The 24493-nt window shown below is 39.8% G+C and overlaps 1 protein-coding gene across 1 annotated transcript in view; it reads right to left on the reverse strand.

The window, feature by feature from the left end:
- Positions 1–306: 306 nt before the first annotated feature.
- Positions 307–24493, reverse strand: part of CENPI (centromere protein I) — a 73188-nt gene continuing 49001 nt past the window's right edge. The window contains exons 17-23 of the mRNA XM_026452133.1: positions 18678–18813; positions 17596–17720; positions 17437–17496; positions 16056–16104; positions 15706–15924; positions 2368–2409; positions 307–1134 (exon numbers count right to left, since the gene is read on the reverse strand). Of these exons, the coding sequence (XP_026307918.1) occupies positions 1000–1134; positions 2368–2409; positions 15706–15924; positions 16056–16104; positions 17437–17496; positions 17596–17720; positions 18678–18813 (766 nt within the window). The 3' untranslated portion in view covers positions 307–999. The remainder of the gene's footprint in view (positions 1135–2367; positions 2410–15705; positions 15925–16055; positions 16105–17436; positions 17497–17595; positions 17721–18677; positions 18814–24493) is intronic.

Below are 24493 nucleotides of genomic sequence, written 5' to 3' on the forward strand. Positions count from 1 at the left end.
TAAATTTTTTTTTTTTTTTTTTGAGACAGAGTCTGTCTCTGTCACCCAGGCCAGAGTGCAGTGGCACGATCCCGGCTCACTGCAACCTCCGCCTCCCAGGTTCTATTTTTAGTAGAGACGGGGTTTTACCATATTGGTCAGCCTCATCTCAAACTCCTGACCTCATGATCCACCCACCTTGGCCTCCCAAAGTGCTGGGATTACAGACGTAAGCCACCATGCCCAGCAGGCAAAATTTTATAGTACATTTTCAGCAAGATATTCTAGCTATTATTAATTTTTTTTAGAACTACAGAATTCCTTCTAAAAGTAAAATTTCAGTTAGTTTATTTAGTCCTTACCACTTAAAAACTGAAGCTACAGACACACACATACACATATACAATACACACAAACAAAATAGAGCAGTTAAATGAAATCAGACATATACAGGAATGTCTTGATTACCCAACAAATCCTCTTCCCTTCCTTCCCTCATCAAATTGCTATGATTGAAGGCCCAGGAAGTTACCAACTACTTAGGGCTTTTAGAGTCATACATGTCGCATCCTGTTAACTTGGTGCTTAGTGCTGTTGTTCATAGTAAGAGAAATGACAATATCCCCAGAGGCAGCAAAGTATTTTGCATGTTTATGCCTGTGAATTAACTGTCACCACATATTGCCTGCTGTCTTCCATCAATGCAGCTCATAGTACCCCAAAATGTGAAAAAATCCTACCACAAAATGGATGTGTCTTTTCATGTATAATTTGGTAGAAGGCAGGGCCTGATGATGAAGGGGTCCATTTTTCACTGGTAGGCTAAAAAAAATCTAAATCTTTAAAAATCAGTTAGCCACACCAAGGCTCTCCTAAGCCATGAACAGAAGGCCAGGCTGAGTACTCCTTGAGGATGGCAATCTGTTAGTGAAATGAAAATGGGAACTCAAGATGAGTCATTTTGCTCTAGCAATGAGAAGGGAGTTTTGTCCAGTATGCTCAGTTTATGTCAACATTCATTTAATATTGATTGTTGTAGTTTATGCCCTCTGCTCTGGGAACGGAAGAATGATGAACACTACTTCTTATAAAAAGTTTCAAGCCTTGTAACCCCTGTGAAAATAAATAGTCCAAATACCAGCTCCATTTCTTTCCCTGCAGGCACAGAAAAAGGAAAATTACTTATCAAATATTTTACTATGCTTTTTCTCTATTTCCTCCTCTTTCCCTAGGAAGAGTTTGCAGCATCCTGCATGCACATATCAAAATTAGTTCCGGGGGAAAATGAGCTCAGTCACTAAGTAACATTTAAACCAGAAAGTACCCAATTCCAAGGGCTAAACATCCATTTTATTATGTTGGCAAAAAAATTTAAGTACTATGCAATGGAAATGTGTCATCATTCTCACACTCTAGGAGATAACATAGGAGCCGATATTATTACATTACTGCCTATATTAAATATGTAAATAGCAGTTTTTGATAATGAGATAATTATATATGTTTTTTTTTTTTTAATTTTTTGAGATAGGGTTTTGCTCTGTTTGTTGCCCAAGCTGGAATGCAGCAGTGATCACAGCTCGCTGTAGCCTCGACTTCCCAGCCTCAAGCAATCCTCCTGCCTCAGCCTCCCGAGTAGCTGGGACCACAGGCATAAGCCATTATGCCTGGCTAATTTTTTAAAATTTTAGTACAGGCATGGTCTTGCTACATTGCCCAGGATGATCTCAAATTCCAGGACTCCAGGTGCTGCGGCTCATGTCCGTAATCCCAGCACTTTGGGAGGCCAAGGCGGGTAGATCACTTGAGGTCAGGAGTTCGAGACCAGCTGGCCAACAGGGAGAAACATCTTCTCTACTGAAAAAACAAAAATTAGCCAGGCATGGTGGCACACACCTGTAATCCCAGCTTCTCCGGAGGCTGAGGCAGGAGAATCGCTTGAACCCGGGAGGCAGTGGTTGCAGTGAGCTGAGATTACACCACCGCACTCCAGCCTGGGGGACAGAGCAAGACTCCTTCTCAAAAAAAAAAAAAAAAAATCCAGGCCTCAAGGGATCCTCCTGCCTCGACCTCCCCAAGTGCTGGGATTGCAGGCATGAGCCACAATGCCCGGCCTATGTACGGTTTTGTTACACCAGTCTCATTACAGTCACACTTTATATATATGCAACTGTAACTATCAAGAGTTATATCCTAGATAAGACTAGAAAGAATAAGTGCCAATAAATTCACATTAAAGTCATTGGAATGAATTTGGAAGGCAAACACTTCATTTTGACTTTGTGGAGGCAGCAGGCTTAAGATTTGGAAACAAGGAAAGGCATAAATTCTCTTGATGAAATTAAGCTGTATGAAATCCCTCAACATGATGAAAGTAAATTTATTTACCTGAATAGAGCTCATGTTTACTGTCCTTTCTTCTGGGCTTTCCTTAAAAACAAACAAACAAAACACAAAACAAAACAAAAAAGAAGTGGGGAGATATGGGGATAGAAATACTTGGTTAGTACAAATCATCAGAAAATTAAGATGGCACTTCACTTGCTCATTTGCAAAGTTCTATTCCTACCATCACTTTTGGATTCCTTTCAAATAACCATCAGCTTTAAGAAATAACATTTTAAAAATTATTGCTAAGTGAAAACTCCTAAACTATGTATAACAGGCCGGGTACAGTGGCTCACACCTGTAATCTCAACACTTTGGGAGGCCAAGCCGGGCAGATCTCTTGAGACTAGGAGTTCGAGATCAGCCTGGTCAACATGAGACCTTGTCTCTATTCAAATAAATAAACTATGTATAACACAATGCCTTTTTAACAGAATTGTTAGAATAATTAAAATAGTTGTTTTAGATGTAGGCAGGTTTGTATCATATATCATTTTATAAACATAAGATAGTAAATATAAACAAAATAAACTGGTGAAAGTACTTCTAAAACTTCATATTCGGAGTACAATCCCTCTATTCAGAGTACAACTCCTCTGAGTTGTGGGATGTCTGTATTTTTTCACACCACATCATCCTCTGTGCCATAGAGTGTTGGTTAGGTACCATTTCTTTTTTCTTTTCACTGACACATAATAATTGTACATATCTATGTGGTACAATACAATGTTTCAATATTTGTATACATTGTTTAATGATCAAACCATGGTAATTAGCATATCTATCACTGTAAACATTATTTCTTTGCTGTGGGAACATTCAAAGTCCTCTCTTGGCTACTGGAAATATAAACGCATTTCTTAAAAGAACTAAAAGCTAGGCCAGGCATGGTGGCTTACGCCTGTAATCCCAGCACTTTGGGAGGCCAAGGAAGGTGGATCACAAGGTCAGAAGTTCGAGACCAGGCCGGGCCAACGTGGTGAAGCCCCCGTCTCTACTAAAAAAAAACAAAAACAAAAATTAGCCGGGCATGGTGGCATGCACCTGTAATTCCAGCTACTCGGGAGGCTGAGGCGGGAGAATTGCTTGAACCTGGGAGGCGGAGGTTGCAGTGAGCCAAGATCGTGCCACTGCACCCCAGCCTGGGCAACAGAGCAAAACTCCATCAAAAAAAAAAATAACTAAAAGCTAATGGTGCTGGGGCCTCAATTATATAAAGCTAACTACTTTTGGCTCCTGCTTCAGGAAAGTCCATAACAAGTATGAATCACTGCTTCTGCCCTCTCTCCCTCCAAATCATTGGGTTTTTGAGGATTACAACAATGCTCCAATATTCTCTCCAGATTTTTTCCCCAAGCTGCTGACATCCATCCTGCAAAGTCTGATTCTGGCAGTCTGCCTGTGCACACTCCAATAGCAAATGACAAATACGCTATTATTCCTACCTGACTGACAATGATCACACGACGTATCTTATCTCTTAGAAGCAGGAAAGTGAAAAAAAAAGTTTTTGTAATTGATGAATATACTACTCACTGATGAATTCCATATTCTATTTATTTCTCTAGCTTGAACATCTCTTCTGAACACCAAGCTCCAACTGTCTACTTACATTTTTTTCTTGGATGTCTAACAAGCATCTCAAATTTAAGCAGGTCAAACAGAACTTGATTCTCAAATTGTCCTCCTCACAAAACAAAATAACCTCTCCTGTTCTCTCATCGGTATTCCTCTTAATAATAAATGGAACTACCACCAACTCAACTGTTCAAGTCAAAAAACCAAAGTCAGCCGGGCGCGGTGGCTCATGCCTGTAATCCCAACACTTTGGGAGGCCGAGGCAGGTGGATTACCTGAGGTCAGGAGTTTAAGACCAGCCTGGTCAACATGGTGAAAACCCATCTCTTCTAAAAATACAAAAAAATTAGGTGGGCATGGTAGCGGGCGCCTGTAATTCCAGCTACTTGGGAAGCTGAGGCAGGAAAATCACTTGAACTCGGGAGGCGGAGGTTTCAGAAAGCCGAAATCATATCATTGCACTTCAACCTGGGCAACAAGAGCAAAACTCTGTCTCACAAAGAAAAAAAAGGCCAGGCGCAGTGGCTCAAGCCTGTAATCCCAGCACTTTGGGAGGCCGAGGAGGGTGGATCACCATCCTGGCTAACACGGTGAAACCCCGTCTCTACTAAAAAATACAAAAAATTAGCCAGGCGTGGTGGCGGGCACCTGTAGTCCCAGCTACTCAGGAGGCTGAGGCAAGAGAATGGCATGAACCTGGGAGGCAGAGCTTGCAGTGAGCCGAGATCACACACTGCACTCCAGCCTGAGCAACAGAGCGAGACTCCGTCTCAAGAAGAAAAAAAAAAGTCATTTTCTCATTCCCACTTCCAATCAAACTATCATCAAGTCCCATCTGTTCTACCACTGCAATATACCTCAAATCGTCCATTTCTGTCAATTTCCATTACTACCCCTTGGATACAAATCACTGTCAATATCTGTTGTCTAGACATCAGCAATAGCCACCTAATGGGTGTTCCTGTTCCCATTCGGGCCTCTTATAACCCCATACTCCAAAAATAAGCCAAAGTGATCTCTATTGGCCGGGCACAGTGGCTCATGCCTATAATCCCAGCACTTTTGGGAGGCCTAGGCGGGTGGATCACTTGAGGTCAGGAGTTCAAGATCAGCCTGACCAACACGGCGAAACCCTGTCCCTACTAAAAATACAAAAATTAGCCGGGCGTGGTGGCACAAGCCTGTAATCCCAGCTATTTGAGAGGTGGAGGCATGAGAATCACTTGAACCCGTAAGGTGGAGGCTGCAGTGAGCTGAGATTGTGCCACTGCACTCCAGCCTGGGTGACAGAGAGAGACACTGTCTCAAAAAAAAAAAAAAAAAAAAAGTGATCTCTATCACATCAACTCAGACCATTTTACAACCCTACTTAAAAATCATTCCAGCCAGGTGCGGTAGCTCACGCCTATAATCCCAGCACTTCGGGAGGTCAAGGCAGGCGGATCCCCTGTGGTCAGGAGTTCAAGACCAGCCTGGCCAACATGGTGAAACTCCATCTCTACTAAAAATACAAAAATTAGCCAGGCGTGGTAGCACATGCCTGTAATCCCAGCTACTCGGGAGGCTAAGGCAGGAGAATCGCTAGAACCCTGGAGGAGGAGGTTGTGGTGAGCCGAGATTGCGCCATTGCACTCCAGCCTGGGCAACAAGAGCAAAACTCTGTCTCGGGGAAAAAAAAAAAGCCATACTGCCCAAAGCAATTTACAGATTCAATGCTATTCCTATTAAACTACCAATAACATATCCATCGACAAATGAATGGATAAAGAAAATGTGGTAGATATTATTCAACCATACAAAATAATGAAATTCTGTCATTTGTGGCTATGTGGATGGAAGTGGAGTACATTATGGTAAATGAAATAAGCCAAGCACAGTAAGACAAACATTGCATGTTCTCACACATATGTGGGAGCTAAAAAAGTGGATCTCATGGAGGTAGAGAGTAGAATGATGGTCACCGGTGGCTAGGAGAAGGGGGTGGGGGACAGGTGTGAAGAGAGGTTGGTTAATGGGTCCAAAAGACAGTTAGATAGAAGGAATACATTCTAGTGTTTAATATCACAGTAGTGTGACTATAAGTAATAATTTATTGTATATTTCAAAGTGGCTAGAAGAGATTTGGGATATTCTTAACATGGAAAATGGTAAGATATCCCATTTACTCTAACTTGATCATTACATATTGTATGCTGTATCAAAATATCATATAAATACCCCAAATTAAAAAAAAAAACAAAAAAAAGAAAAACAATGTCCCCTTTTGTTTTTGAGACAAGGTCTCACTCTGTCACCCAGGCTAGAGTTCAATGGAGCAATCACAGCTCACAGCAACCTTGACTTCCTAGGCTCATGTGATCCTCCCACCTGAACTTCCCAAGTAACTGAGAGCACAGGTGCATGCCACCAAACCAGGCTAAGTTTTTATGTAAAGACAGCATCACACTATATTGCCAAGGCTGGTCTCAAACTCCTGGGCTCAAGCAATCCTCCCACCTTAGCCTCCCAAAGTGCTGGGATTACAAGCACGAATCACAGTGCATGGCCCCAGTGTCCTCTCTTGCTTGTTACTGATCCAGGGTCAATTTACTCTGGAAGTTCAGCTTCCTCTCCTGTAAAACAGGGATAGTGATACCTAGTTTTGAGGCCTAACACATATATGTACATTACAGGCCAAGTCTGGCGAGTCACAAGTCTTCAATAATTGTTAATTCCTGGCCATAATAAAAATAAAATAAAAAAAATAGATGTTGGCATGGATGTGGTGAAAAGGGAACCCTTCTACACTGCTGATGGGTATGTAAACTAGTACAACCACTATGGAAAACAGTGTGGAGATTCCTTAAATAACTAAAAGTAGAACTACCATTTGATCCAGTAATCCCACTACTGGGTATCTACCCAGAGGAAAAGAAGTCATTATACAAAAAAAAGGCACTTGTGCATGCATGTTTATAGCAGCAGAATTTGCAATTGCAAAAATGTGGAACTAACCCAAACACCCATCAATCAATGAGTGGGTAAATAAACTGTGGCATATATATATGATGAAATACTACTCAGCCATAAAAATGAATGAATTAATGGCATTTGCAGCAATCTAGATGGGATTGGAGACTATTATTCTAAGTGAAGTAACTCAGGAATGGAAAAAAAAACCATCATACGTTCTCACTCATAAGTGGGAGCTAAGCTATGAGGATGCAAGGGCATACGAATGACACAATGGACTCTGGGGACTCGGGGAAAGGGTGGGAAGGGAGTGAGGGATAAAAGACCACAAATTGGGTTCAGTGTATACTGCTCAGGTGATGTGTGCACCAAAATCTCACAAATTACCACTAAATAACTTACTCATGTAACCAAATACCACCTGTTCCCCAAAAACCTATGGAAATAAAACATGGAAAAATAATAAATAAATAAATAAATAAATAAACAAATAAATAATTGTTAATTATTTTTCCCTTTTAGCAATAAATCAATCTTCCTGAGGCTATTCCTTCCCCTTTCAGATGGGAATAATGGTGCCTAACCTTACAACCTTACAGGACTGCTTTGATAATCAAAGAGTCAATGTATATTGTGGTACTTAAAAAAAGAGGATAAGGCAGGAGCGGTGGCTCACACCTGTAACCCCAGCACTTAGGGAGGCCAAGGAGGGAGGACCACCTGAGGTCAGGAGTTCGAGACCAGCCTAACCAACATGGTGAAACCCATCTCTACTAAAAACACAAAAATTAGCTGGGTGTGGTGGCAGGTGCCTATAATCCCAGCTACTCAGGAGGCTGAAACAGGAGAATTACTTGAACCCAGGAGGCAGAGATTGCAGTGAGCCAAGATCGTGCCACTGCACTCCAGCCTGGGTGACGAGAGTGAAACTCTGTCTCAAAAAAATAAAAAGAGCGTAAGTTATTAAACAAAGGCAAGGCAAAACATTAGTACCATCATAATAATTATTATCATTACAATTATTTATGTCTGCACTTGACTCACATGTCTTTATGAAGTTCAACATTATCTCATAAAAGTCTTATATGACAATCTAGCCTGAGCTATTTTCCAAACTAAACTGGTCACTTATATGCTTTAACATTTTTTATTCAATAGTCAAATCTGTTTGTTTCCAAGAATCTATAAGACTTGTAAAAAGAGTTTTTGGTTGCCCTTCCTGAATTTAGTAAGCCTGTGTGCTATAGAGGGTTACAAAAAAAAAAGTACCCAGTAATGTGTAAAAGGGAATTGTTATCCATCACCAAACAGGATTTATTCTAAGAATGCAAGGTTGGTTAAACATCTGAACCTCAATTAATGTAATATACCATATCAGTAGAATAGACGACAAAAACCACCAAACCATGTTTATAGATGCAGAAAAATTGTTTCACAACATCTAACACCCATTCATAATAAAAAAAAAAACATTCGGCCAGGCGTGGTGGCTCACGTCTGTAATCCCAGCACTTTGGGAGGCCGAGGTGGGCAGATCACCTGAGGTCAGGAGTTTGAGACCAGCCTGGCCAACATGGTAAAACCCCATCTCTACTAAAAATACAAAAATTAGCCGGGCGTGGTGGCAGGTGCCTATAATCCCAGCTACTTGGGAGACTGAGGCAAGAGAATTGCTTGAACCCAGGAGGTGGAGGTTGCAGTGAGCCAAGACTGCACCACTGCACTACAGCCTGGGCAAGAAGAACGAGATTCCATCAAAAAACACCATTCAACAAACTAGGAATAGAAGGGCAGTTCCCCAACCTGACAAACGACAAAGTGAAATGTTTCTCCCTACGATTAAGTGGCCATTCTTGCCATTTTATTCGACATAGTACCTGAGGTTCTAGGCAGTACAATTAGGCAAGACAAAGAAAAGGCATTCAAATTTAAGAGGAAAAAACAAAACTATCTCTGTTTGCAGAAGACATAATCTTGTATGTGGAAAATCCTAAGGAATATACCAAAAAGCTATAAAAACTAATAAATGAGTTCAACAACATTATGAGATATAGGATCAATATATGGATGCAGATCAACTGCATTTCTATATAATAGCAATAAGCAATCCAAAACTGAAATCAAGAAAAATATTTCATTTATGACAACATCAAAAAACACAATACTTAGGAATAAATTTAACCAAAGAAGTATAAAATTTATAATCTGAAAACTGCAAAACATTGTTGAAAAAAACTGAAGACCTACATAAATGGAATGACATATGATGTTCATGCATTGGAAGAATATTATTGGGATGGCAAAACTACCCAAATTTCTACAGATTACAAGCCATTATCTATCAGAATAGCAGCTGGATTCTTTCTTTTTTTTTTTTTTTTTGAGACAGAGTTTTGCTCTTTCACCCAGGCTGGAGTGAAGTGGCACAATCTCAGCTCACTGTAACCTCCGCTCCCCGGGTTCAAGCGATTCTCCCACCTCAGCCGCTCGAGTAGCTGGTAGCTGGGATTACAGGCATGTGCCACCACGCCTGGCTAATTTTTGTACTTTTAGTAGAGAAATGGCCAACATTTCACCATGTTGGCCAGTCTGGTCCCGAACTCTTGACCTCAGGTGGTCCGCCCATCTCAGTCTCCCAAAGTGCTGGATTACAGGTGTGAGCCACTGTGCCCGGCCTGGATTCTTTATAGAAATTAATAAGCTGGTTCTAAAATTCATATGGAATTTCAAGGAACCAAGAATAGCCAAAACAATCTTGAAAAAGAACAAGTTGGGGAACTCATATTTTCTGATTTCAAATCTTACTACAAATCTATACTAATCAAGACAGCATTTACTGGCATAAGGATAGACATATAGCTCCATAAAATAGAATTAAGAGTCCATACATCTATGGTCCATTGACTTTAGACAAGGGTGCCAAGACATTTTAATGGGAAAGAGTAGCCTTTTCAACAAATGGTGTGGGTACATTTGTGTACTCACACACACAAAAATGAAGTTGTTTACTTAAATCACAACATATACAAGAGATAAAATCGATTTAAAAAACCCAAATATAAGAGTTAAAACTATAAAATTCTCAGACAAAACAGAGGAGTAAATCTTAATAACCTTGCGTTAGGCAGTGATTTCTTAAGCTCTGACAACAAAAGCATAAGCAATAGGAAAAAAAAGTGAAATTTCATTTCATCAAAATTTAAAACTTTTGTAAATCAAAAGACATTAACAAAAAAGTGAAGACAACCCACAAAATTGGAGAAAACTTTTGAAAATTACATATTTGATAAAGGATTTGTATCTAGAATATAAAAGAACTATTATAACTTGATAATAAAATCACAAATAAACTCATTAAAAAATGAGCAAAGGGCCAGGTGTGGTGGCTCACACCTGTAATCCCAGCACTCTGGGAGGCCAACCCAGATGGACCATTTGAGCCCAGGAGTTCCAGACCAGCCTGGGCAATATGGTGAAACCCTGTCTACAAAAAATGAGTCAGGAGTGGTGGTATGCACTTGTAGTCCCAGCTACTCAGAAGGCTGAAGTGGGAGGATCAATTGAGCTCTGGAGTTCGAGGCTGTAGTAAGTTGTGATTGTGCCACTACCCTCCATCCTGAGCTACCGAACGACCATCTCAAAAAAAAAAAAAAAATTAAGAAACTAAAAAACTTAAAAAAAAATGTTTAAATGAGCAAACAGTGTGAATAGAATTTCTCCAAAGAAAATATATAAATGATCAATAAGCACATGAAAAGATGCTAAACATCAATAGCTACCATGGAAATGCAAATCAATACCACAATGAAATACCACTTCACACATCCAGGATGCTAGAACCAAAAAAAAAAAAAAAAAAAAGGATAAAAAGTGTTAGGAAAGAGGTGGAGAAAATGGAACTCTCACATACCACTGATGGGAATGTGAAATGGTGCTGCCACTTTGGAAAACAGTCTGGAAGTTCTTCCAGTGGTTAAACATAGAGTTACCATATGATCTAGTATTCCCACTCTTTAAGTATATATACCCAAGGTATATACACCCAAGAGAAATGAAAACATATGTCCACACAAAACCTTTTACAAGAATACTTATTCACAATCACCAAAAAGTGAAAACAACAAAAATGTCCATCAATTGATAAATGAATAAAATGTGTCATATCTATCAAAGGAATATTATTTATCAGTAAAAATAAAGTACTGATACATGCCATAATATAGCTGAATGCTGAAAACATTATGCTAAGTGAAAGAAGCCAGGTCGGGCACTGTGGCTCATGCCTATAATCCCAGCACTATGGGAGGTGGAGCAGATCACCTGAGGTCAGGAGTTAGAGACCAGCCTGGCCAACATGGTGAAACCGTGTCTCTACTAAAAATACAAAAAATTAGCTGGGCATGGTGGCAAGTGCCTCAGGAGGCTGAGGCAGGAGAATCGCTTGAACCCAGGAGGCAGAGGTTGCAGTGAGCTGGAATGGTATCACTGCACTCCAGCCCAGGTGACAGAGCAAGACTCTGTCTCAAAAAAGAAAAAGAAAGAAGCCAGTCACAGAAGACCACATATTGTATGATTTCATTGATTTGAAACTTCTAGAGGCGGGGCCGGGTGGGTCACGCCTGTAATCCCAGCACTTTGGGAGGCTGAGGTGGGCGGATCACGAGGTCAGGAGTTCGAGACCAGCCTGACCAACATGGTGAAACCCTGTCTCTACTAAAAATACAAAAAAATTAGCCAGGCATGGTGGCACACGCCTGTCATCCCAGCTATTGGGAGGCTAAGGTAGGAGAATAGCTTGAACTTGGGAGGCAGAGGTTGCAGTGAGCCGAGATCGCGTCATTGCACTCCAACCTGGGCAGCAGAGCGAGACTCTGTCTCAAAAAAAAGGAACTTCTAGAACAGGTAAATACATAGATATATAAAGTAGATTAGTGTTTGCTTAAGACTGGGCGGTGGGAGGCCATGGGGAATGATAGCTACAGGGTGTGATGTTTCTTTTGGGAATAATGAAAATGTTCTATAATTGATGATGGTGATGGATGCACAACTCTATGACTAAACTAAAAGCCATTGAACTGTGTATTTGTTTTTTGTTGTTCTTGTGTTTTGTTTTTTGTTTTTTGTGAGATGGAGTCTTGCTCTGTCACCCGGGCTGGAGTGCGGTGATGCCATTTCGGCTCACTGCAACCTCTGCCTCCTGGGTTCAAGTGATTCTCCTGCCTCAGCTTCCTGAGTAGCTGGGACTACAGGCACGAGCCACAACGCCTGGCTAATTTTTTGTACTTTTAGTAGAGATGGGGTTTTGCCATGTTGGCCAGGCTGGTCTCAAACTACTGACCTCAAGTGATCTGCCTGCCTTGGCCTCCCAAACTGCTACAATTACAGGTGTGAGCCACCCCGTGCCTGGCCTCATCATACTATTCTACCTTTGTTATGTTTGACACTTTTCCATAACAAAAGATAGATTTTTTTTTTTTAAAGTAACAAGGTGCTAATGCTATAGGAAGGAGTTACAAGGCCAAAATATAGAAGATGATAACCCAAAGAAGTCAGTCTAATACTCAAAATCGCTTTTGGCCTGAGGGAATTTGCCAATCCAGAGGAATTTGCTACCAAAGTGAACTGTACTTCTATGGCCTCAAAAAACTAATGTAATTAAATTCAGAGCACAGGGTTTTCCAAAATTGGGAACTCTTATAAATCATGCCCCACTTTAAACTTGAAAACACAATGGGATATATACCTTCAAGGTAAGACATAACCAGAAGTAAATTAGTCCTCTTACAAGCTTGCAGTCTGACCTCCTATAGTTCAGGGATCTCAGACACAGAACTTGGATTAGGGTAGTGCCAGACAAAGAGCACCACTGGGTACCAGTAAGAAGCAAAGGAAAGTCCTCTGTGCAGAAAGATATCATTTCAGTGTTCAAATTATTTCTATAAAATAATAGTCCAAGTATCCAGCAGATGGTTAAAGATAACCGGGCACACAAAGAAACGAAGCAGTATGAGGAAGAAGCACAAAAGAAAGAAAGAAAAAAAAAAAAAAAAGCGGGCAACAGAAACAGACATTCAAAAACTTCAGATGATGGAATTATCAAATAGAGATTATAAAACAATGCTTACTAAGTTTAAAGAAAGGAAACACTGGATGGAAAAAACAAAAAGCAATAGAAATGGTTATCTCAAGGCAGAAGATGGTAAAAGATGGAAGAGGAAAGGACAGAAGTGAGATTTTCATAGTATAGAATTATATGTAAATTTTTACATATTTCAAAATAAAATCTAAAAAAAAAAAGTAGCCAGGCACAGTGGTGCACACCTTTAATTCCAGCACTTTGGGAGACTGAGGCAGGCATCTCGCTTGAACTCAGGAGTTTGAGACCAGCCTGGGCAATATGGCGAAACTCCATCCCTACAAATAGGAAAAAACTAGCCAGGAGTGTTGGCACACGCCTGTAGTCCCAGCTACTGAGGAGGCAGAGATGGGAGGATCACTTGAGCCCCCGAGGTCAAGGCTGTAGTGAGCCGAGATTGTGACAGTGCACTCCATCCTGGGGGACAGAGAGTGAGAACGACACCTTGTCTTAAAAAAGAAAAATAAGGCAATCTGTAAAACACGAAAACAAACAGAAATAACAAATGTACCTAAGTGCATGTAAAATACAGTATGTGCACCTTACATTTGCAGAAGGATTTAGTCCAGGGGGAAAAAGACCTGCAAACATTTAAAATTTCATCTAGTAGCCTCATGTTAGTAGTAATATTAATATTATTAATTTGACACAGGTTTTTGTATATTGTATGATAAGTTATTATGAAGGTAAGAAAAGAGAAAAAGACAAGAAGAAATATCAGAAAATCACTATACTGTAGTCTCTGAAATTCTTCTATGTAATTAAAAAATATAATTCTTACTCAAATATTCAAATCAATCAATATGGTTTCAGAGGCTTATGTATTATTTTCCTCAGCATGTAGTCCTTGACTACATTTCAAAACCTCATCTCCTACCATGTTATAGTCTAGCCCAGTGGCTCTCAACTCTTGTTGTATATCAGAACTATTTAAAAGGTGGGTCCTGAATGTCACCCTAGAGTTATTAAATCAGAGTCTCAGCATGGGAGCAGCTAAAGATGTACACTTTGAAAAAGCACCACTGGCTGGGCACGGTGGCTCATGCCTATAATCTCAGCACTTTGGGAGACCGAGGCAGGCAGATCACCTGAAGTCAGGAGTTCAAGACCACCCTGGCTAACATGGTGAAACCCTGTCTCTACTAAAAATATAAAAATTAGCCGGGCATGGTGGCGGGCACTTGTAATCCCAGCTATTCGGAAGGCTGAGGCAGGAGAATCGCTTGATCTTGGGAGGCAGAGGTTGCAGTGAGCCAAGATTGCACCACTGCACTCTAGCCTGGGCGAGAGAGCGAGACTCCATCTCAAAAAAAAAAAAAAGAAAAAAAAAAAGAAAAAGCACCACTGACAATTCTGTCACTCAGTCAGTGTAGAATCACTGCTCTAGCCCTACAATTCTACCTCATGTTCCTCAAACATGACAGGCTCTAACATAGGGGTCATCCAACCACGGCCCAAGACCAAAACTCTAGCTCAACACCTGGCTTTGTAAATAAATTATTTACTGGAATACAACTATAACCATTTGTTTATGCTTTGTCTACAGTTGCTTTCATGCTACAATGATAAAGTTGAGTATTCTTGACACAGACCACGTGGCCTGTAAAATCTGAAATATTTACAATCTGGCCCTCTACAAGAAAAGTTTGCTGACTTCTATTCTATATTTGCTCTGCATCTTCACACTTTTCCTCAAACTCTGTTCTTATCTTGACAAGCTCATGTTCACACTTCAAAATTCCAATCAGCATCATTTCTGCAAATCCTGAACTTAGCGCCCCTTTGTATTTTTTCATCATCCTCTGTACTTTCTCTTATTATATCACTCATTATTGTTTTTTCTAAGATGTCTGTTTAATGACTGCCTCCCTGACTAGATGTTAAGCTCTCTAACGACAACACTCAGAGGGTCTTACTCACTATAGTGCCTGGTTCGTTGTATACGTATATTAAAATTTATTCAATGAATATCTCCTGCACCCTGCACACTTTTTTTTCATTTTGTTAAATATCTCAATGTTCCGGTCTGTTAAGGGAATCCTGAGTCCAAATTCTTTCAGGTTATTTGTAATTCCACCCTGTTGTCTCATCCATGCATTTCAGATACTACCATTTGAGTTCTTCTCCATGTCACACACACATAATGTTGAAAGTGACAGGGCTGAGAATTAAGTCCTGAAAGGACACACACAAACATAAACCGTCCTCCATTGATATCAATCCATTAAATCAGCAGTCTTTGACTAAGATTCTAACTCTAATTGTACTATCATCTAGCCTACATTTTCTATCTTGTCTAGAAGGATTTTATGAGAGCTTCCACATCTATGAAGGCTTTCCTTACATGGCACCACCTCTACCCAGGCAGGACTGGACTAATCACTCCCCCATCCTTCTTACAACTGAACCTTTTCTCATTTTGCCACATTGTATTATAGTAATTTGTTTACAAGCCTGTCTCTGCTACAAGCCCAAGCTCTCTTAGAGGACAGAAACTTACTTAAATTAACTGGAATCCCAGAGCCTAGTACAATGCCCAAAATTTAGTTGTTACTTAAAAAAAAATTACTAAACACGTTTTGCAATTCAGACACATTAAATTTATGGCATTTCCTATATCCGCCATCACAGTATTACTATACAAAATCTAAAAATTCTTTAAATACCCTTACCTGCAGCAAAAAGGAAACAGCGTAACTCAAGAAAGAAGGATGATGGATTACATTTAAACTGTTTTTATATTCAGTCACTCCAGTTTTTTCTAGGATTTCAGGGTCAATATATATTCCTTTCCCAAAGGGTTTAGACGTCCACAGGCAACCAACCATTGATGTCAAATAGTGATTAAATTCTTGATAAGTCTTGCTGCTGAAATTGAACTCTGATTTTGTCTAATGGGAAAGAAATAAAAAATTGTCACTATCACCTATTCTCCCTTTCCTTCTTATTCCCATCAGGTCATAAATATCTAGACTTAATTTTTAAACAACAGTGATTTAACACAGAGCTTTCTTATTCATACCTTTTGTACCAACTCATTTTTCTTTGCTGCAGTCAAATTTTTACGATACCTAACAGAAAAAACAAACAGAATGAAACATTTAACATGACTTTGAACATAATGCCTTTGAAATGGTAAAATTAAAAAAAAACCCATACATTTTAAATGTAAATATATGCAAATGTGCATATACACAAATATCCAGTGGTCTAGTTAAGGATTTTATCCTTTTGTGGTACATTCTCCTCAAGTGAACATTAATACAGGCTCAATAAGTTGTATACTTAAGTTGTATACTTGACTAAATAAAAAATAAGCAATGAAAAATGCTTTCAATGTTTCACTACTAAAAATTTAATAGAATTCTCACTCATAAATGGGAGTTGAATGATGAGAACACATGGACACAGGGAGGAGAACATCACACACTGGGGCCTGCCAGGGGGTGGGGGGCAAGGGGAGGAAGAGCATTAAGACAAATACCTAATGCATGCAGGTCTTAAAACCTAGATGATGGGTTCATAGGTGCAGCAAACCACCATGGCACATGAATACCTACATAACAAACCTGCACATTCTGCACATGTATCCCAGAACTTAAAGTAAAATAATAAAAAAAAATTAATAGAGGCTCAAAAGCAGTCACTGATAAAGAATATATTTTCCTAATGTAAAAAAAAAAAAAGGTGCAGCAGAAAGGATAAAGGGGAAATTCTTGTCTGAGAACTATTAACAACTAATTAGTTTTTAAACATTTTAACCTTGACATAGTCCTACAAGTTATGCCAACAAGGTCTACACTAAGCTGAGCATGGTGGCTCACGCCTGTAACCCCAGCACTTTGGGAGGCCAAGGTGGGTGGATCACCTGAGGTAAGGAGTTCGAGACAAGCCTGGCCAACATGGTGAAACCATGCTCTACGAAAAATACAAAAAATTAGCCAGGTGTGGTGGCAGGCACCTGTAATCCCAGCTACTCAGGAGGCTGAGGGGGAGAATTGCTTGAATCCGGGAGGCAGAGGTTGCAGTGAGCCGAGATTATGTCACTGCACTCGAGTGATAAGAGCAAAACTCCGTCTTAAAAAAAAAAGTCTACACTTATGGACTGAAGAAACTAATTTCAGTCCACAAGTGAAAGAATTAGAGGAGACCAGAAATAATACTTATAGTTTCACATAATTGGCAATAGCTCCCCTTATCTCCCAGAAAATGTTATTTTTACCAGAGAAGCTACAAACACTCAAAGCAATTATCACCAAATGACTAATTTTTCCTGAAGACACAGCAATTAGAATGAACAACGCTGAGTGCAACAGTACCATTGCACAACAAGTCCTTAACTATGAATTTTTTTTTTTATTCCGTAGTCACAGCAGTGGAGGAGTTAAAAACAACACGGCTACCATGGCCCCATATCGAAGGTCATGTCCAAAAGCAAGCCACATTTCCAATTTCCAGAGGCCCTGGCAGAAGACGAGTAGGAATATTTATTGTATTATAGCTGAAAGAGGAAGAGAGAATTATAATACATTGTTTCATAAAATGGTAAAAAGGCTTTGTACCTGTGCATAATAAAACACAGCTGGTTCAGGATGCTGGTATCCAGGCTGAGGAGTGCAGAATAGAAGATCCCAGGAGGAAACAACACCACTAACGGAAGGTCATAATTTATATATATGTCACACACCTTGGAGGAAGAATGATAACATCAGTATATAGAGTATTCCCCAGAACTCCTCAACTAAGTTCACCCAAAGAATCATCAGTATAAGATAAGCAATAATATAACATTAGCTTTGGACATGCCTAACTCCTAAATAAACAAGTAACTACAAGCTTGCTTAAAATATACTTCACCAAACATCAACCACACTATAGAGGATTATTTCCAGAAGGCCATTACTCAAATCTTTCATTTTTTGGGGGGGAAAGGTCTTAAAGTTAGGGGGACAGGGTAGATTAAGGAAGTATTTCTTTCTCCTTAAGTCCCATAATACTTACTTATCATATGAGTTAGCTGTCAACCTAGAAAACAAAGGAGCATGCTTCTAAGCAAATGCATAACACAAGACAACTAGGTATTAGTAAAGAGAGGAAACTGGGAAAAGTGAGACTATAATGGATACTTCATGGATAATATTAAATTGGTGCAAAAGTAATTGCGGTTATTGCTATTGTTTTCAATGGCAAAAACTGCAATTACTTTTGCACCAACCTATAGTTCTGTCCAAGTCATATACTATAAAACAATAAAAGGGTACTAGGTAGCAAGAGAAGTAAGGCAATTGAAAGGTAGAAATGGAGATCTGAAGAAACAACAAGATATTTTTGGTTTCTGCCAGGGTTGGGAATGGGATGAACAAAAAATAATGCTAACAATAGACTTCTCTCTAGGGCCAGTATTAACACAGGTCAATGTAGTGGTACCTGGCCCTAAATAAAGGCATTTGTTTTTCCCCTTTGTTTATGAAAGTGAGTTATTCTGGCGAGAAAATAATCATGAACCCCAAAATGTGAGGTTATTTTAATGATGCTAATAAGATCATAGCCCACCTTAATGGTTGTACATAAAATTTAAATAATAAGCCAGTAAAGTGGACAGCCTTCACAAAAATCCAAATGGGGAAAATGTAATGTGTACTACCTTCTCATAGAAATCCAAAATAAAGTGCAGCAAGAAAGTACTGTTGCTCTCCAAGCGCATTGCAGTAGTGGATAACCACCCTACATAGTGGATCAGTTTAGACACAGAGTTCATGGATCCACCCAAAGTTGTCTCTCTGCAATAAGAAATCATAACATTCAGATACAGAGTAGCAATAGTGTTCACAATTTCCAAGCTAAAGCTAAATAATATAAAGCAAAAAGTTGGTGAAGATTTTAAAAACTATCAGTGCTCCAATGTATAATTCACTTTTTAAAAAAAATCAGTGATTAATCATAAAACTACACTTAGCCCTCCAGGGAACCATTAAGATGAATTCATAGAACATTCTAAGCAATCAGACTCTACTAGTAAATACCAGAGAAATAAAATATTAAGCTCCAAGCAGATATGAAAATTCTCAAGTGAGATATATAAAAACCATTAGAAAAATAGGTATTCCATTAAAAGTTAAGTGGGGAAAAAAAGTTCACATAAAAGTGACATGAAAAATTCAGGGCCGGGTACAGTGGCTCACACCTATAATTCCAGCATTTAGGGAGGCGAAGGTGGGGGTCTCTCTTGAATACAGGGGTTTGAGACCATCCTGGGCAACATGGCAAAAACCTCGTCTTTACAAAAAAATACAAAAATTAAGTGAGGTGGTGGCACATGCCTCTAGTTCCAACTACTCAAGAGGCTGAGGTGGGAGGATCACTTGAGCCTGGGAGGCAAAGGTTGCAGCGAGCGAGATTGCACCACCGCACTCTAGCCTGAGCAACAGAGCAAGGCTCCGTTTAAAAAAAAAAAAAAAATTCAAGCCAGGTGCAGTGGCTCACACTTGTAATCCCAGCACTTTGGGAGGCCAAGGCAGTTGGATCACTTGAGGTCAGGACTTCGAGACCAGCCTAGCCAACATGGTGAAACCCTGTCTCTACTAAAAATACAAAAATTAGCCAGGTGTAATGGTGGGTGCCTATAATCTCAGTTACTCGGGAAGTTGGGCCAGGAGAATTGCTTCGGGAGGTGGAGGTTGCAGTAAGCCAAGATCATGCCACTGCACTCCAGCCTGAGCAACACAGCAAGACTCTGTCTCAAAAAAAAAAAAAAAAAAAAAAAAAAAAAAAAAAAAAATTTCAGGATAAAATGTGAAAATGAACAAAATCATACAGTAAACTAGAAAAAATGATAACTAATTTATCCCAACCAAATCAAAAGTGATTTAAAGGAATAAACATTAAAATGACTTTAGGAATCATTTCCTATACTGTCAGTAACATTGCAACACAGATCGAAGGAAAACTACAGTACACAAATCAAAACTCAGTTTTGCCTTAATTCCTGAGCTAAAATGCTATTAAACATATTTTCACTTGAATTTGGCTGGGGTCAGTGGCCCACGCCTGTAATCCCAGCACTTTGGGAGGCCGAGGCAGGCGGATCACCTGAGGTCGAGAGTTTAAGACCAGCCTGGCCAACATGGTGAAACCCCACCTCTACTAAAAATACAAAAATTAGCCAGGTGTGGTGGTGCATGCCTATAATCCCAGTTACTAGGGAGGCTGAGGCAGGAGAATCCCTTGAACCCAGGAGGTGGAGGTTGCAGTGAGCCAAGATCGTGCCATTGCACTCCAGCCTGGCCTGGGCGACAGAGTGAGACTCCATCTCAAAAAAAAAAAAAATTATATATATATATTTTTTTCACTTGAATTCAATTCAACCCTAAAAGGGAATTAGCAAAATTTTTGGCATCTTTTATTCTTCTAGTAAAAAAGCAGATCTGGCTATTTTATATTCTCCCCGGATCAATGAATGGAGTCTCTTACAGCACATATGGGTATTAGTTCAATCCATCCATCTACTCACCACTGTCCTTCAATCTTTGACAATGTTAAATGGATTAGGAAAAGACTTACAAATTTGAATTCATAGCTTTGCCCTCCTATCTAGGTAGTTAACAATGGTTATGCATAAGGAAAAGAACATGTATAATCTTAAGAGTTTCAGAGATGATGATAACTCTACTACTGCCCACCACGATAATTCAGTGCCAAGGCAATCAAGGAAGGATCAGGAGACCATTCAAATAGGTGAGCAACTACACATAGCCAGCTGGCTATTTGCAAAACTATATCTTTTTTTTTTTTTTTGAGATGGAGTCTCACTCTGTCGCCCAAGCTGGAGTGCAGTAGCACAATCTCAGCTCACTGCAACCTCCTTCTCCCAGGTTCAAGCAATTCTCGTGCCTCAGTCTGAGTAGCTGGGATTACAGGCATGCAGCACCACACCCAGCTAACTTTTGTATTTTTACTAGAGACAAGGTTTCACCACGTTGGCCAGGCTGGTCTGGAACTCCTGACGTCAAGTGATCTGCTGGCCTCGGTCTCTCAAAGTGCTGGGATTACAGGCATAACTGTATCTTAACTATGATTTTTGGTAGCACTTGGCAACTGTGTCTGAAATAATTTGAAACAATGACGATTGCTCAGAACAGCCTCTTTTGAAGTGTTTCTCCACAAGTCACTATTGGCATTTTGGATGAAACAATTCACTGTTCAGGACTGCCTCCTACTTCCCACCCACTGGAGCACATTAAGCATCCCCATCTTCCACATACTAAATGATGGTTGCAACCTCTTCCCAGTCACTGTGACAACCAGAAATGGCCCCCTTTGAGAACCACTGTTGAGAAGTTTTCTACCCTTCTCTTTTTATGATATATAACTACAATTTACTCCCTTTTTGACAGTGATATGGCATATGGTCACATGATAAAAATAGGGCATTATACCTATATTTACTAAATAAAAAGAATTATTGAAAACGTGAACTATACTATATAATGCCAAACATTGATATGGCAAGCAAAATTATCCACATGTATCTCCATTTATATAAGAATTTTAGAAAACAGAATTCCTTTTTAAATTGTCTACCTTAACTTATGACACTAATAAAAGAAGAATCCTAAGATTTTTGAAAAGATAATACAGAAATTGTAAGGCAGCTATTTCAGGGGTATCAGAGACTTACATTGCAAGTCGGCCAAAGACTATAGATGCAAACATACTATTTTGTCAAATCTCTTGCTCATCTGGGAGAATAGAAAATGAATAAATATGGGTCCAGGCTCAGCAGCCCACAGAGGGGAATGCAGGTTAGGCAGAACCACAAGTAAAAGAGAGGAATTTCGGACTGGATGTGGTAGCTCATGCCTGTGATCCCAATACTTTGGGAGGCCAAGGCAGGAGGATAGCTTGAGCCTAGAAGTTCAAGACCAACCTGGACAACACAGTGAGACCTTGTCTCTACAAAAAAAAAAAAAATTAGCCAGACGTGGTGGTGCATGCTTGTGGTCAGAGCTCAGGGGCTGAGGTCAGAGGATCGCTTGAGCCTGGGAGGTCGAGGCTGCAGTGAGCTAAGACTGCGTCACTGTACTCCTGGGAGACAGAGCAAGACCCTGTGTCAAAAAAAACAGTGGGGAGGGGGGAAGGTGGAGGTAATTTCAAACATACTATTCTTAATGTAATTTAGATAGAAGAGATTAAATGTTTAAGTGGAATTTCTTTATAATAGTGATTCTTGGCTAGGCGCAGTGGCTCGCACCTGTAATCCCAGCACTTTGGAAAGCTGAGGCAGGTAGATCACGAGGTCAAGATATCAAGACCATCCTGGCCAGCATGGTGGAACCCCATCTCTGCTAAAAATGCAAAAATTAGCTAGGCGTGGTGGAGAGCACCTGTACTCCCAGCTACTCGGGAGGCTGGGGCAGGAGAATAGCTCGAACCCGGGAAGCAGAGGTTGCAGTGAGCCAAGATTGCGTCACTGCACTTCAGCCTGGAAACAGAGTGAGATCCCGCCACAAAGATAAGATAGGATAAGATAAGATAAAATAAGATAAGATGAGATAAGATAAGATAAGATAAGATGGTGGTTCTCAAACTTCAGCTTGCACCAGAATTATGGTAGTGTTAAAACAGATTACTGGGCCCCAACTCCAGGGTTTAATTCAGTAGATCTAGGGCAAGACCTGAGATTTGCATCTCTAACAAGTTTCCAGGTTATGCTGATGATCCAAGGACCATATTTTGAGAAGTACAGCTTTACAAGAATGTTTACTACCCACTAATGCTCCATTTCCTTCTAAAAGTGATCAGGTGTATATGGAAACAATGTAATAATGAATATGAAAAATTAAAAACAATTTTCCAGGCCTTAAGAAGCTTCTATTCTCTATTCTCCTACCAAAGTAGGAAACCACTATAGGGATAAGAACATACAGAAAAATTAGTCTGGGCTCATCTTTTAGCCAAGCTAACCACCAGCTATTTATAACTGAAGCTAAGGGGAATTTGAACACTGGTTAGATATTTAAAGATACTAAGAACTACTGGCCAGGCACAGTGGCTCATGCTTGTAATCCCAGCACTTTGGGAGGCCAAGGTGGGTAGATCACTTGAGGTCACAAGTTCAAGACCAGCCTGGCCAACATGGTGAAACCCCATCTCTACTAAAAACACAAAAATTAGCCAGGCATGGTGGCATGCGCCTGCAGTCCCAGCTACATGGGAGGCTAAAACAGGAGAATTGTTTGAACCCAGGAGGCGGAAGTTGCAGCGAACTATCATCACCCCACTGCACTCCAGCCTGGGCAACAGTGAGACTCTGTCTTAAAGGGGGAAAAAAAAGAACTGCTAATTTTTTAGGTGTCATAATGGTACCATTTTTTACAGTTGAAATGGGAGCTGAGTTTTGCTTAAAAATAATCGAAGAGAAAGGTGAAAGGTATTATAGATGAAAAAAGGTTAACCAAGAGTTGATAACTGTTGAAGATGGGTAATGGGCACAGAAGGGTAACACTGCAGTGTTTTCTATACTTTTGATTATATTTGCAATTTTCTATAATGTAGTTTGTCAAATGTCAAAAAATAATGTGACTGATAATAGAATTTAGAAGAAGCGGCCAGGCGTAGTGGCTCACACCTGTAACCCCGGCACTTTGGGAGGCCGAGGCAGGCGGATTACCTGAGGTCAGGAGTTCGAGACCAGCCTGGTCAACATGGCAAAACCTCATCTCTACTAAATATACAAAAAAAAAACCGTAGCTGGATATGGTGGCACATGCCTGTAATCCCAGCTACTTGGGAGGCTGAGGCAGAAGAATCATTTGAAGCTGGGAGGCGGAGGTTGAGGTGAGCCGATATTGAGCCTCTGCACTCCAGCCTAGGTGACAGAGCAAGACTCTACCTCAAAAAAAAAAAAAAATAGAATATAAGAGAAGGCAAAGATTTTAAGTAGAAAGAGTCAAAACAACCTGATTATGCCATTCCTTGAAATTTAGTCTTTTACTTTTACTTTGAAGGTAAAGCACACATTTAACAAAAACTTAGGGCTCTTATTTTAAAAGCCAAAGTTAAGATAAATTAACACACATAACCATAATACAGCACAGAAACATAAAAACAAAGTTGTACGCAAAATTACGTTACAGATTTTTCTAGCTGTCATGAAAATTGGCTTTAAATATAAGAATATATTTTATAAAATGAGTTAAACTGAATGAAAGTCAAAGTTGCAAATTCTAATCTCAGCTCTCTAGTGTTTTCTTATACTAACTCTTGAAAGAAGTCACTTAGCAGATAAGGGGTTGCTTTCTGATTTATACAATAGGAACTTAGAGAATTAGTCTTCCTTTCAGGATTGTGGGGGAAGAAGAGTGAAAAGTCACAAAAAAAGTCTTCCAGAAAAGTACTACTAAGCATTTACATGAAAAAATTAGGTTTCATGCCACACTATTAAACATATGCAAACATTTG

This window comes from Piliocolobus tephrosceles, chromosome 12 (genome assembly GCF_002776525.5).
Source record: "Piliocolobus tephrosceles isolate RC106 chromosome 12, ASM277652v3, whole genome shotgun sequence".
NCBI classification, from domain to species: Eukaryota; Metazoa; Chordata; class Mammalia; order Primates; family Cercopithecidae; genus Piliocolobus; species Piliocolobus tephrosceles.